Source organism: Lepidochelys kempii, chromosome 14, assembly GCF_965140265.1.
Source record: "Lepidochelys kempii isolate rLepKem1 chromosome 14, rLepKem1.hap2, whole genome shotgun sequence".
Lineage (NCBI taxonomy): Eukaryota > Metazoa > Chordata > Testudines > Cheloniidae > Lepidochelys > Lepidochelys kempii.
The window spans coordinates 30344680-30360388 of record NC_133269.1 but is presented as its reverse complement, the minus strand read 5'-3'; the positions used below and the strand labels follow the sequence as shown (position 1 = coordinate 30360388).

General features: G+C 52.5%; 1 protein-coding gene across 1 annotated transcript in view; it reads right to left on the bottom strand.

Annotated features, from left to right (window-relative positions):
* Positions 1–849: 849 nt before the first annotated feature.
* Positions 850–15709, bottom strand: part of LOC140898248 (uncharacterized) — a 28024-nt gene continuing 13164 nt past the window's right edge. Inside the window, exon 4 of the mRNA XM_073311819.1 lies at positions 850–4130. Coding sequence (XP_073167920.1) covers positions 3313–4130 — 818 coding nt within the window. The 3' untranslated portion in view covers positions 850–3312. The remainder of the gene's footprint in view (positions 4131–15709) is intronic.

Sequence of the window (15709 nt, the reverse complement as noted above, 5' to 3'; positions counted from 1 at the left end):
CACGGGAGTAGCGAGTCGGACACATGAGTTAATTTTACCTCTCAGACCGACACTGGAATACTATGTCTACTTCTGATGTCCACATTTTAAAAGGAATGCTGAAAAATTGGAGGGTGCAGAAAAGAGATACAAAAATCACTGGACAGCTGGAGAAAATGCCTTATATGACAGTTTTAAAGAGCTCAACCTGTTTAGCTCAAGAAGATTGAGAGGTGACTTGATTACAGTATTTAAGCACCTTCATGGGGAGAAAATACTGGATCCTAAAGGGCTCTTTAATCTAGCAAAGAAAGGCAGGACAAGAACCACGGGCTGCAAGCTGAAGCCAGACACATTCAGATGAGAAATAAGACACATTTTTAACAGAGACGGTGATTATCTCTGGAACAAATTCCTAATGAAAGTGGTCCATTCTCCATCTCTTGATGTCTTCACATCCAGACTGGTGCCTTTCTGGAAGGGATGCTTCAGCCAAACACAAGCTCCTGGGTTCTATACGGGGTAATGGGTGATATTTAATGGCCTGTTTAGACAGGACAGAGTAAACAAACTAATGGTCCCTTCTGGCCGCAAGTTCTATGAATCAATGAACCTTCTTTTGGACAAGCTGAACCCCATGTCAGCTGTCCCCCTCTCAACCTGCAGCCTCAACACAAGGAAAAACCAACAGAAAATTCCCATGTGAAGGTGAAGTGTGACTGAAGCTTCAGCTGGCTGGACCACTAGACATGGAAAGGCCCAACTGCTCCCTCTGTATGTCCTAAGGAAATTAACATTCCAGGGCCTGGGGTTTGGCTTTAGAAACCAACTGCGGGGGGTGGAGGTGTCAGGGGGGCAGGAAACAGCAGATAAAAGACAGTCAGTTTCCCATTTAATGATGATACTTTAAAAAGGCAAAATGTTAGCACCTGCAACAGATACAAACCGATCATCAGCAGAGCAGGAAAAATCAGAGCATCAGCAGTCACTAGAATAGCATCAGTGGCATCTATGCAAAATAAAAAATGTCCAGATGAAGGGAGCATTCGGGCTGAGCAGGTGAGCAGACAAGTCAGGGTTCTGAACATGTAACGCTACCCCTGTGCCCTGGTTGCTCTCAGCTCTCCCTACAAGCTAGTGCTGAAATAATACAACAGGGGATATTTTACATAGCACCTTGTCCTTGGGCAATTACTGTTCATTGTTCTCACAATGGTTCAAAATCTCAAGCTGGGATTTTCCAAGGCGCCTGAGGCTTTTTAAATAGAATTGTTCTCTATAAAGCATAATGCATTTAACATGTTTTGCAACTACACATGCAACAGAGAGGGGCTCTGCCACAACTGGGAGTGTCCATGCACCCAGCCTCCCTGGGAGCAGCCGCTCCAGCTCTGAGCAACCTCCCACATGCACCCTGGGCTCCGGGACTCAGCTGGTGCAGCTGTGAGTCCCCTCAACTGACCCAAATTCCACAGGATGGGGACGAATAAACTCTGGAGACTGAGGCCCAGGGTGTTGGAGCCAGGGAAGCAGAACCATGGCAGCGCCCAGCTCCCTGTTCTGGGGCAGAGATATCAATTAATGGGCTGGGTGTGATATGGGGAGCAGGGTAACAAAGGCTGGTGGGTGGGGTAGACTGAGGGGAATATAACCTGCCTCAAGGCAGTTTGCTCCCAGCTGGAAAACGGGGGAATCCCCAGGCCCCTGGCTCCAGCATCTTATCAGCTTAGCTCTGACGGCATGACAAACTGGAGTTCGGAGTGATGTGTCACAGACTGGTTGAAGGTGCCAGCACAGAGAACCAGCAAAGTTAACTGAGGGGGGAGAGGCTATTTACACAGAAAAGAAGAGAGAAACCCCCCTTTCTGAATGCATCAGCACAAGGGGGATCTGCTGGATCCGTGTCCGATCTGACCAACTGCACAAGAGATGGGGATCAGTGCTGGGGAGACGAGCCAGGCTCAAGGGCCCCTTCATATTCTCACCACAGGTAGCGGAAGTGCAGGCTAAACCCAGACTGAGCCCTGATTTCATAGCTCCGGCTGAAGTCTACAGGGCTTCCCTGGGGCTCAGATCCTCTGGGCTTCCTGAGTGCTTACCATCCCAGCTGACACTGTGCAAAAAGACCAGCGAGTGCCAGTTCCGGGGTATCCAATCACATTGTACACTCCAGCCCAGCTGGGAACAGGGCTCCACTGTCCACCTCAACTCATCCATACAGGCCAATGATCATGTAAAACCAAATAAATTCTTCTAAGTAGTAGCTCCCTGCTGAAAGAGGTGCCCCAAAGAACAGGCTCTTTATCCCACCCCCGCCCTGCACACTGGCTATACTATGTAATGACAATAACCAAATCTCGTACTTCAGATGCTCCCCTACAAGGGACAGGAAGGAATTTTTTTTCCAATGCACCATTGGCCAGATGTATCTGGGTTCCTTTTTCACCTTTCCCTGAAGCATCAGAGATTGGCAACAAGACCCAGGTGAGGTAAACCAATGCTCTGAAGTGGTTCAGAGAATCTTTTTTCTATATGCCTGGCTGGTAGGTTTTGCTCATTTGCCCAGGGTCAGACTGATCACCAGATTTGGGGTTGGGTAAGAATTTCCCCCCTGGTGCAGAGATGTTGGGATCATACCGGCATCTCTCACCTAATCAATTCCCAGCCATGGCAGGGGCCCCTTGGTCTCTCCTGTTCTCTTCTCTGGCTCACAACAGTTTAGTCTCTTAAGCGCTGAAAGGTTTTAGTTTAACTAAAGTAATTAGGCTCAATATAGCGGTATTTGAGTGAGATTCATGGCCTGTGATATACAGGAGGTCAGGCTAGACGATCTAATTGTCCTCTCCGGCCCTAAACTCTATGAAATTCTGGATGTTCACAGGGTCTAAGTGAGTTAGGCACCCAGATCCTGTTGAGTCTGTGGAGCAGGGACCATCTCTCTGTTCTGTGTTTGTACTGTGCCTAGCACTGCGGTTTCTTGTCCGTGACTGGGGCTGCTAGATGCTACCACGATATAAATAATACTAATGGAATTGGGGTAGCTTACTCCTTAATTCTCTAATGAAAACCCCTCAGAGATCTCCCTTTGCTCTGGGTGGGATTTGAGGCCCAAATTCTTACAGTTGTCAAGACGTAACTCTATGCAACATTGCAACACCTAACTGATTTAGGTACCTAGGTCTCAAGCCCAGAAGTGACACAAGCACAGGGGACCCTATATCTTACTGGAACCTGATGGGGGATTGTGCTACTGAATCATGCTGGGGCTTGGGAAAATCTCCCACTTGGTTCCTGGGCCCTCAGCTCCCACTGCCCAGAACCAATGGAATCATTTCAGTATGTCTGGGTGGGGTAGGGCCACAAGGGCAGAAAGGACACAGGATTCTCCCCGGTGTGGGTTCGCTCATGTCTCTTGTGGTGGGAGCTGCGGCTGAAGCTTTTCCCGCAGTAAGTGCATATGTAGGGTTTCTCTCCTGTGTGGATCCGGTGGTGCTGGGTCAGAGTGGATTTGTCAGTGAAGCTTTTCCCGCAGTCAGAGCACGTGTAGGGCTTCTCTCCCGTGTGGATCCTCTGGTGTCTGATCAGGTTTGAGCTGACATTGAATCTTTTTCCACAGTCGGGACACTTGTAGGGTTTTTCTCCTGTGTGGATCCTCATGTGTTTGACCAGGTCCGAGTTCTGGCTGAAGCTTTGCCAGCACTCGGCACACGTGTTGGGGATCTCAATGGTCGGGGTTTTCTTCTTAGACACTTTAGTTTCTTTCACCTTCCCAATAGTGGCACTTTCCCAGTGTATGCATTTGTCCTGCCTCTTCCCTGGAGGGCTCCTCAGATGCCTCTTGTGGTGGGAGCTGCGGCTGAAGCTCTTCCCACAGTCGATGCATTTATAAGGTTTCTCACCTGTATGGACGCGTTGATGCTGGGTCAGGGTGGACTTGTCTGTGAAGCTTTTCCCGCAATCAGTGCAGGGATAGGGCTTCACCCCCGTGTGGGTTCTCTGGTGTCGACTCAGGTTTGAGCTGACGCTGAAGCTCTTCCCGCAGTCGATGCATTTATAGGGTTTCTCCCCCGTGTGGGTTCTCTGATGGTTCATAAGGTCTGAGTTCTGGGTGAAGCTTTTCCCACACTCGATGCAGATGTTGGGCCTCTCCCCTGCATATGCTCTCTGGCAGACGATGGTGTCTTTGCTCTTCCTCACAGCTCTCCCGCGGACAGCTGATTTACCCTCTCTCTGCACAAGAGAGCTCTTCTGTAGCTTGTCCGACTTCCTCTGATTCTTGAGGGACTTTTTCTGGTTCAGTCCCTGTGAACCATTTCCTTTGGATCGCTTTGGTGGCATCTTGTCATGAGTTGCTTTTTACCAGCACATGTGAATGAAGATGTTTCCTGCTTGCATTCACCTGCTGAGACAGAGACAAAGTCATTCCTTGTGTGTGTGTGTGTGTGTGGGGGGGGGGCGGGGAGAGGAAGAAAAGGACCTCAGAGAGGGAAGGGCAAAAGCTGCACCACAATGCAAGTATCTGTTGATAATTCATGTTAGAATTCATTCCAGTGCAGATCTGGCCCATCTCACCCAGACTCAAACCACTGACACATTTTTAACCTGGCTCCACAGTCACAGTCCCTGAAAGAGACACTGGAAAAGAATCAAAGGAGCTGCTTGGGAGGGGGGGTCCCCCTGCCACTGTCCCCAGGGCAGCGCATCCCCCCAGCAGCGCGGGGACCAGGCAGAGGCAGGAACTGGCTTTTCCTCTCCCTGCGCCTCCCCTTGTCCCAGGAAAGTCAATCTGCCCGGGGTGCTGCAGGGAATGGGGCTGGGCAAGGCTGGGAGCCGGGAACCTCCCTCCCCACTGATTGCTCCTGCTGCCCCTGCCAGTCTCTGCCCCTGGCTCCCTCCTGCCCCCTCGGGCTGGGAGACTCGGTCCCTGGCCCGGCCCGGCCCGTTCGCTCTCCCGGCGCTGGCTCGGCTCCTGCAGGCGCTCAGGGGGGCAGAGCCTGGGGGGGTCAGGGAGGGCAGCAGCTCCGGGACTCGCAGACCCCCGCCCCCCCGGGAGCAGAGCTGGGGTGAGGAGGGGCCGTTGGTGCGGAGTCACTTTCCTGCCCGGCCCCAGCCCTTCCCCGGGTCTCTCCCCTCACCTGCAGGCTCCGGCCCAGGGGCTGGTGTCGGCCCCCGGAGAAAGTCCCCCCGGCTGGGCCCAGAGGGGCGCTAGGGATGGGCTCTCCCGGCTGGGGAGCAGCAGCGGCTCAGGGCAGGGTTTCGGGTCACAGCTATGGAGGCCGCGCAGCAGCTGACCCAGGAAGCTCCGCCCCAGCCCGCTGAGCAGAGGGACCAAGAGCGCGGAGCGAGCGCCCGCCCGCCCGAGCAAGCGGCAGAGCCACCTGGCGGCCGGCGCTGAGGAAATCGCCCCCGCCCGCAACGCCGCAAGTCCGGCGTCAGAGCCGGATCCGTCTGTCCCGCTTTCCATGGGCTGTGGACCAGAAACACACGGACACCCCCAGCCAGTACAGGGGGAGGCGTGTCGGCGCGGGGACTCGGTTCTGCAGCCACCCAAACAGGGGTGCACGGTGCTGGGGCAGGAGGGTCCATCCCGGTCATCTGGCTGCCTGTATAGCCCAGAGGCTCTGGTAGCATGGGAAAGACTCTTCCTGGCTGCCCCAGGTGTGAACTGAGCTGCACAGATGCTCAGGAAAGGCCTAGTGCCAGTGGTGCAGGAGCTCCTACCCTGCGCCTAACGAAGGAAGGAAAACACACCCTTCTGGGGGCTCACACTCACAAATGTAAGGCTGAGGGTGCGTCCTGGTGTTTGAACTGTCAGCAGAGGGTGGGCTTTTCTCCTGCAATAGCTCCCAGTGTGGGCCTGGTGCAGATGTCAGTGATCACACCAGGATAAAGGCACCATATCCTGACGCTGCCTGTTGTTCTCTAGGCTTTTGTTCTTCTGGATCCCGCACTCAGTTCTCATGCAGGTGAGAGCAGTTTCTTTTGGCCAGCGGTGTCTGCAGGAGCTGTGCTGTTCCCAGGGGCCCCAGTCCAGGGCAGAGCGAGCCCACCTGCCCCTCAGTTCTTTCTGACACTCTCAGCAATGGGACAGAACTTGAGCAGGATCCATCTGTTTCCCCACCACACTTTGTCCTTCAGATCGTTTATAGTTAGCTTAATTAGGGACTTTGTTAGTCTAATTAGGTTTTTTTTTTATGCCACTGGCAAGAGAACACAAACAGTTGCCCCTCCTCCCCCTGCATGATATTTTAAGGTTTTTTTGTGCATACTGGGGGCTTCTCAGTGCTGAAATCTTCCGGCTAAGTCCTCAGGCTGTAAATCTTGCCCTCTGCCCCGTGCCACTTCACGATGGGCACTCCAGGTGATGTTTTTATCCAGGGGAAGGGAATATCCAGACCACTTCTCCATCCGCTGCTCCTTTTCTACGTGGACCCAGAAGGTGCGAGGTGCCCATCTGATGTCATTCATATTGGCGCACTCTACGGAGCTGGCTTCAGACCCAAACATCAAGGGTGTCAGGGGGCCACCTCTCTGAGAAACCCCACTCAGCCAGCGTCCCACTGAGCCAGGATGCCTCCCCGAGAGCCAAAGCCTCTTCTCTACTGAGTGGCCCCTGTTGTTGATAGCTGAGAAGGCTGCACAGGCCTCCTTGATCCAGGCCTCAACTGCTACTGACCCAGCTAGGCAGGCGCATTGCTTCAAGGTCACCTCCTGCAGTGCCTACGAGACAAATGTCTCTGACTCATCTCTGGATCCTCAGTGCTCTACTGACACCTCAGCACTGACGGTGCACCGGTGCCCTCAGTACTGACCCAGCTACTGAGCAGTCTTGTCCAGTACCAACACTTCAGCATTCATTGTGCACTGGGTTCCCTTGGTACCCACCTGGCCACTGACCAGCCCTTGTCTGGCACCAACACCTCGGCACTGATACTCTCGGTACTGACACACTTGGTGCCTATGTTGTTGGGACAGATACTAGTGGCACCAGTTGTTACAGCACTGACCCCATTGAGACCCATTGCCTACATAGCACCAGGGAGCACTCTGTGACTCTGGAACCGATATTACTGAATCCTTCAGTGATGCTCACCTATTATTTCCCAGCTCCAGAGACCACCTTACCACATACTAAATCTTCCTACCTGGTACCATCTGGCTCCCCCTGCCCTGTTACACAGCTAGTAACCCCTTCCTGAGGGCACCTAAGGCACCAGAGGAGGTAGCACCAACATTTGAGGAGGTTTATTCTTACACATCCTCTCCAGCATCAAATCCTAATGGGGAACCATCCACCAAAGCATAAGAGACTTTAGTCATTTAAAGAGCACACTCCATAATTCCCTACCCAGAGGCTATTGGTTCCTCACCCTTACAGCTGGCCTTTCTCGGCCCATGGAAAAGCAATCTCACCCATGCAGGCCACCACCACCTGTGCTGAGAGCCTCTCCCCTGGTCACCCAGGCACAGCCACCAGAACTGGAGGGCCAGGGCCATCTGGGAAATCCTGCAGAGCAGCTGATCCCTGATGCTCTTTCTCCCTCCTCCCCTGATAGGGCTGTGAATCTGGCAATGACACTTTTTCCTCTAGGTGACGCCAAGATCTTCCTGGGTCTCCTGGGCAGACCTCTCTCAACACCCCCTTGAAGTGGTTCACAAATGATTTGCTATTCTCCACTGCTCTATGCCTGGCACATTTGCAATGCCTGTTAGTGAAGGAGTCCTGGACCCTGACAATGGTTTAGAGCAGACTCCTGCCTCTGTCCCCGCCATGTCAAAGGGGGCTGACTGATGCTACCTGGTCCCACCAAGGGGCTTTGATTGTTTCTACACACACTGAGCTGGGCTTCCTTAGGGTGGCAGCTGTTCAAGAGATGTCAACACACCAAGGGTGTCCTAAGATGACACTGAAGGAGGTCTATGGCAGGAGGGTCGGAGGGTATTTGGGGGTCTGTGGCAGGGGAAGGGATTATTTGGGATCTATGGTGGGGGGTTAGGGGCTGTAGGAGCGGGTTACTTGGGGTCTATGGCAGGGAGTTATATGGAGTTTATGGCAGGGGGCTAGAGGCTGTGGGAGGGGGTTATTTGGGGGTCTATGGCAAGGGTTAGAGGCTGTTGGAGGGGGTTATTTGGCATGTGTGGTGGGTGGGGTTAGAGGCTGTGGGAAGGGGTTATTTGGGGGTCTATAGTGGAGGGTTGGTGGCTAGGGGAGGGGGTTACTTGGGGGACTATGACAGGGGGGTTAAAGGCTGTGGGTGGGGGGTTATTTGGGGTCTATGGTGGGGGGTTGGAGGGTGATGGGAGAGGGGCTGGGACTGCAGAGATCCGTTCTCTGCGTGTGTGTGTGTCTGTCTCCCTCCACCACAGCCCCCTTTCTCTTCTCTTCCCTCGCACTGCTCAGTCCTCGCCCACCCTCCCTCCCTTGCAGGCACCAGCAGGGTGGACCAGAGCTGACTTGCTGGGCGCTGGCTGCACTGGGGATGGACTCTGCCTGCAGAACCATGCCAGGGGCTCATGGCCTCACCTCACTGCTGTGGCCATGTTCCAGGGACTCTCCATGCTTCTCTTGTAGCTCTCGGCTATGCACAAGGGCAGTGGTGGTGGTGGTGGTGGTGGGGGGAGCTCAGATCTGGGGGTTGGGGGGTGGTGGGTCCCCTTTAGCCCAATGCACCCAAGATCCTGCCAACCAACATAGTTTTATGGAATTGGGCCAGATTCAGCATCCCTGCGCCTGACAGCCTGGGTGGTGGCTGGTTAACATCTACCACCAGAAGCTGCTCAGCTGATGTTCCAATATTTTAGACAAACCCTAGGGCTCCAATCCTGCACCCTCTTTAAGCACATACATATCTTGACTCTTGTGAGAAGCCCCATGGGATAAACTGGCCTACTCCCCTGTGTAAAGTGACTTGTGTTACAGAGAATTCACCATTTACATTAGTTTAAACTTGCATGTCACCCATGCTTCAGAGGAAGGCAAAAAAACCCCAGGGTCTTTGCCAATCTGACTCAGGGGAAAATTCCTTCATGACTCCAAATATAGTGATCAGTTAGACCCTGACCTTGTGAGACGACCAGCAGGAGGCCCCGCTGGTGAGTCTACACCTGGTTACAAAGTGGTGGAGAATGCAGGCATGAGCGGTCCACCCCTGATACAAAGGGCAAGGGCACGGACTGTGGGACGATTGCCCGAATCAGAATGCATCCGATGAAGTGAGCTGTAGCTCACAAAAGCTTATGCTCAAATAAATCTGTTAGTCTTTAAGATGCCACAAGTACTCCTTTTCTTTTTGCGAATCAGAAAGGAGAACTTGAAGGTGGAGAAGCAGGGACAATGTATCCCAGGTCTTCTACGGGGAGTCCCCGGGTGTTGTCCCTGGGTGGGGCCCGGTGTCAGCAGCCCAGTGGAAGGGGGCTGACAGCCTGAAGGAGGACCGGGAGACCCAGGATTGATTATGGGAGGTGCAGTGGGCCCTCCAAGGACAGATGGCCCAGCTGGAGGGTGAACAGTGGGCCTTGCGGAAGCTCCTCCGGCACATGTTCAGGAGGAATCGCCGAGGCCAGAGGGAGGAGCCCGGCGCTAGGGCCTGGTGCAGAAACAAGGACTTGTTACGCCTGTGCCAGGCACGGGCACATAGGACAGGACTGTCCCTATGGGGCTGGATGCCTCAACCTGGGACAGGAATGTGGCAGTTCCCTCAAGTCGTCCGCTGGGTAAAGGAACCCAGGCAGCTCCGGGCATGATGTTACTGTGGGCAGTGGGGACACCTTTGGTGAGAGTGCCCTGGCCAAAGGAACACGATCCAGGGCAACCCAGGAAGGGCTAGTCCAGTGAGGGACAACAGGAAGAAGCAGGAGGCCCGGGCAACACAGAGGCGGGGAACCTGTTTGTGTTGCCGGGAGCAGGGACACCTACGGAAAGACTGCTCACTAGGGCAAACGCAGCTGGAGGTGGCTGAGAGAGTGGCTAACCAGCCAGTGGGCCACCCAGGGGAGGTGGCGAAGACTGAATCATAGAATCATAGAATATCAGGGTTGGAAGGGACCACAGGAGGTCATCTAGTCCAACCCCCTGCTCAAAGCAGGACCAATCCCCAATTATTGCCCCTGATCCCTAAATGGCCCTTCAAGGATTGAACTCACAACCCTAGGTTTAGCAGGCCAATGCTCAAACCACTGAGCTATCCCTCCCCCCCCCCGACTGCAACCAGGACGGTGGGGATCCTGCGACCAGGTGGGACCCAGACCATCACCGGGGAGGTCTGTGACAGGGAAACCCAAATGGACTGGGCCCAGCAGGAGGCCGGGACCCAGGTTGGAGTAGGACAGGGAATAGCGGAGACCCAGACAGATAGAGAAGAGGCTCTGGGGGACCCGGACCTAAGGGCACGACTTGGGGCTGCGGAACGGGCCCGCCAGAGGGTGGAGACCCAGGTCCGGGAGATGGCCCGGGCCTGGGAGGCCTCAGAGAGAATCATAGAATCATAGAATATCAGAGTTGGAAGGGACCTCTGGAGGTCATCTAGTCCAACCCCCTGCCCAGAGCAGGACCAATCCCCAACTAAATCATCCCAGTCAGGGCTTTGTCAAGCCTGACCTTAAAAACTTCTAAGGAAGGGGATTCCACCACCTCCCTAGGTAGCGCATTCCAGCGTTTCACCACCCTCCTAGTGAAAAAGTTTTTCCTAATATCCATCCTAAATCTCCCCCACTGCAACTTGAGACCATTACTCCTTGTTCTGTCATCTGCTACTACTGAGAACAGTCTAGAGCCATCCTCTTTGGAACCCCATTTCAGGTAGTTGAAAGCAACTATCAAATCCCCCCCGCATTCTTCTCTTCCGTAGACTAAACAATCTCAGTTCCCTCAGCCTCTCCTCATAAAGTCATGTGTTCCAGACCCCTAATCATTTTTGTTGCCCTTCGCTGGACTCTCTCCAATTTTTCCACATCCTCCTTGTAGTGTGAGGCCCAAAACTGGACACAGTACTCCAGATGAGGCCTCACCAATGTCGAATAGAGGGGAACGATCACGTCCCTTGATCTGCTGGCAATGCCCCTACTTATACACCCCAAAATGCCATTGGCCTTCTTGGAAACAAGGGCACACTGTTGACTCATATCCAGCTTCTCGTCCACTGTCACCCCTAGGTCCTTCTCTGCAGAACTGCTGCCTAGCCATTCGGTCCCTAGTCTGTAGCGGTGCATTGGATTCTTCCGTCTTAAGTGCAGGACTCTGCACTTGTCCTTGTTGAACCTCATCAGATTTCTTTTGGCCCAATCCTCCAATTTGTCTAGGTCCCTCTGTATCCTATCCCTACCCTCCAGCATATCTACCACTCCTCCCAGTTTAGTGTCATCCGCAAACTTGCTGAGGGTGCAATCCACACCATCCTCCAGATCATTAATGAAGACATTGAACAAAACTGGCCCCAGGACTGACCCTTGGGGCACTCTGCTAGATACCAGCTGCCAACTAGACATGGAGCCATTGATCACTACCACTTTCCCTTGGTGAATCCATGCTGACTGTTCCTGATCACTTTCCTCTCCTCTAAGTGCTTCAGAATTGATTCCTTGAGGACATGCTCCAGGATTTTTCCGGGGACTGAGGTGAGGCTGACTGGCCTGTAGTTCCCAGGATCCTCCTTCTTCCCTTTTTTAAAGATTGGCACTACATTAGCCTTTTTCCAGTCTTCCGGGACTTCCCCTGATTGCCATGAGTTTTCAAAGATAATGGCCAATGGCTCTGCAATCACATCCGCCAATTCCTTCAGCACTCTCAGATGCAACGCATCCGGCCCCATGGACTTGTGCACGTCCAGCTTTTCTAAATAGTCCCAAACCACGTCTTCCTTCACACAGGGCTGGCCACCTCCTCCCCATGTTGTGCTGCCCAATGCAGTCGTCTGGGAGCTGACCTTGTTTGTGAAGACAGAGGCAAAAAAAGCATTGAGTACATTAGCTTTTTCCACATCCTCTGTCACTAGGTTGCCTCCTTCATTCAGTAAGGGGCCCACACTTTCCTTGGCTTTCTTCTTGTTGCCAACATACCTGAAGAAACCCTGCTTGTTACTCTTGACATCTCTCGCTAGCTGCAACTCCAGGTGTGATTTAGCCTTCCTGATTTCACTCCTACATGCCCAAGCAATATTTTTATACTCATCCCTGGTCATTTGTCCAATCTTCCACTTCTTGTAAGCCTCTTTTTTGTGTTTAAGATCAGCAAGGATTTCACTGTTAAGCCAAGCTGGTCGCCTGCCATATTTACTATTCTTTCTACACATCGGGATGGTTTGTCCCTGTAACCACAATAAGGATTCTTTAAAATACAGCCAGCTCTCCTGGACTCCTTTCCCCGTCATGTTATTCTCCCAGGGGATCCTGCCCATCAGTTCCCTGAGGGAATCAATGTCTGCTTTTCTGAAGTCCAGGGTCCGTATTCTGCTGCTTTCCTTTCTTCCTTGTGTCAAGATCCTGAACCTGACCATCTCATGGTCACTGCCTCCCAGGTTCCCATCCACTTTTGCTTCCCCTACTAATTCTTCCTGATTTGTGAGCAGCAGGTCAAGAAGAGCTCCACCCCTAGTTGGTTCCTCCAGCACTTGCACCAGGAAATTGTCCCCTACATTTTCCAAAAACTTCCTGGATTGTCTGTGCACCGCTGTATTGCTCTCCCAGCAGATATCAGGGTGCTTGAAGTCTCCCATGAGAACTAGGGCGTGCGATCTAGTAGCTTCTGCGAGTTGCCGGAAGAAAGCCTCGTCCACCTCATCCCCCTGGTCTGGTGGTCTATAGCAGACTCCCACCACGACATTACCCTTGTTGCTCACGCTTCTAAACTTAATCCAGAGACTCTCAGGTTTTTCTGTAATTTCATACTTGAGCTCTGAGCAGTCATACTCCTCCCTTACATACAGTGCAACTCCCCCACCTTTTCTGGCTTCCCTGTCCTTCCTGAACAGTTTATACCCATCCGTGACAGTACTCCAATCATGCAAGTTATCTCACCAACTCTCTGTTATTCCAATCCCATCATAATTCCCTGACTTTGCCAGGACCTCCAGTTCTCCCTGCTTGTTTCCCAGGCTTTGTGCATGTGTATATAGGCACTTGAGATAACCTGCTGATTGCCCCTCATTCTCAGTATGAGGCAGGAGCCCTCCCCTCTCACACGCTACTGCTCTTGCTTCATCCCGGTATCCCGCTTCCCCACCTACCTCAGGGCTTTGGTCTCCTTTCCCCGGTGAACCTAGTTTAAAGCCCTCCTCACTAGGTTAGCCAGCCTGCTCGCGAAGATGCTCTTCCCTCTCTTTGTTAGGTGGAGCCCGTCTCTGCTCAGCACTCCTCCTTCTTGGAACACCATCCCATGGTCAAAGAATCCAAAGCCTTCTCTCCAACATCACCTGCGTAGCCATTCATTGACTTCCACGGTTTGACGATCTCTACCCTGGGCTTTTCCCTCCACAGAGAAGGTGTGCGAGCCTGGCGGGGCGACCAGGCTGAGAGGCCCCCCTTCCCCCAGGCATGGGGGTTTTGAGGTGGGGGGTGTAGCGGGGTGGACACCCCCTTGGGCCCAGAAGGGTTTAAGATAGCCCTGGGAGAGGGCTGGGGCAGGGGAAGAGCTGGGCTGATTGGCAGAGCAGCCGCAGCTCGGGGCCACGCCCCAAACATACCCAGTGGGCCTTATGAAGAAAGCCAGGGAAGCCAGGAGCAGAAGAGACACTCTCTCTAGCTTCTGAGAGGGAGGGACCTGGCTACAGGGACCTAAGCAGAGTACCTAGATTGGAGCAGGGCTGGCGAAGGGCCTGAGGAGCTCCAGCCAGGAAAGCCCCAGGCTGCGGCCTAGCATTAGGCCCAGCAGGTACAGGGGTTGCAGGGGACAGCCCAAGGTTAGACAGAGGCAGCAGGTCCAAACCCAACCTTGCCTGTGATGAGTGGCTCATACTGCAGTCTGCCCCAGGGCATGGGGGCTAGCTGGTGACTGGCAGGAGCCTATGACTAAGGCAAGGTAGGGACAGTGGGTGGGGGGTTCCCCTGGGAGCAGGAGACCCAGAACTGTGGGGTATTGCCAGGGGGCAGCACCCAGTGAAAGGGGCACTGGGGTCCTGGCAGGGACATGGGAGCCAGCAGCAAGGCAAGATGCTGGCCTGAAGAGGGCGCTCCGGAGGCTGGAATGCTAATTCCCTGAGACGACCAGCAGGAGGTGCCGCTGGTGAGTCTCCGGTTACACTCCCCTTCAACTAATTTCTTATCCACCTTTCAGTTCTCATATTAATCCCCATCTTCTCCAATTTAGCTAGTAATTTCCCATGTGAAACTGTATCAAATGCCTTACTGACATCCAGATAGATTAGATCTACTGCATTTTCTTTGTCTAAAAAATCAGTTATCTTCTCAAAGAAATCAGGTTGGTCTGGCAACAGCATTACCTGCGTTACAGATGGAGATGCTGCGGCACCAGGTAGAGAGGTGAACTGGCTGGTTCAGCAAGCACTGAGGTGAAGCCTGAGTTCTAACCTGGCATCTTGCACTCAAGTGACTGTAGCGCTCTGCTTGCTTGGCTGAAAATCAGGGGTGATGCTTCAGAGCGGAACTTTGAGGCTCAGCTAAACAGCTTGTAAGGTTTTATTACAGCCCGTCAGAAGTAGGAAGGAGCTAATCACCTCAGGGCCTCTGCCTATCCATTGGCCACACAGCATTCAGCAGCATCAGGAGCCGTTTAAAAAGAAGTCCTTTGCATGTCCCCATGAACTCAACTGAGCAGTGTAACCTGTGTTCATTCTGTTACATATCTTCTGCTGTGCCCGAGCCCACAGGCAATGGGTCTACGACAGGGTGGTGTTAGGCTCATAGCTCATGCTGTGTATGGTCATATTTTTAGCTCTGGAGGCCCACGGTTCAATCCCTGGTGGCGACCAAGATGGCTCTGTTTACAAAATGTACAATCATTCTGTTTACAAAATGTACAATCTGCCTCAGAAAAATCCTCCATATCTTTTGGCCCAGAACAATCTCAAACCAAGATCTATTGACACAGTGCAGCCAAGAGGATCTGAGTACCATCATTGCCAGGAGGCATTGGACATGGATCGGTCACATGCTTCGGATGGAAACTGATTCCATCACCAGAGTAGCAATAAGATGGACACCTGAAGGCAAGTGAAAATGAGGCCGCCCAAAAACAACATGGTGAAGAGCTGTGGAAGCCGAGCTGAAAAACCTGGGGTACAGCTGGGGAGCCACTGAAAGGCTTGCCAGAAAGAGACAGAAGTGGAGGTGCGTCATCACTGCCCTATACGCCAGAGGCATAATAGGAACATGATGATGATGCATCCAACTACTCATGCCAATGCACTGACCTGGTGCATAGGACTGTAGCTAGTTCCAGAGAATTGATGGGGCCAGGTTAATTGTATACTTGGTTTTAATGCAATGTTCTGCAAAATAAGAAAAGTGTGGGGAAACTAGCCACATTTCATATGGGCACCATTTTTTTTCAAATGGATTTTTTTCCATACAAAAATTGCCTTTTTTCTCAACTGAAATTTTTCATGAAAAATTTTCAACATCAACGTTTTTCATTTTCTATGCAAAAAATGAAACACGTTGATATTTTTATTGAAAATACTACTGAAAACATAATGTTAAGGCTTTTTTTTTTTAAATGAAAACGCAGTTTTTGGTAAACAAAACATTTCAATAAATTTTTGCTAAAAAAAGTATTAAA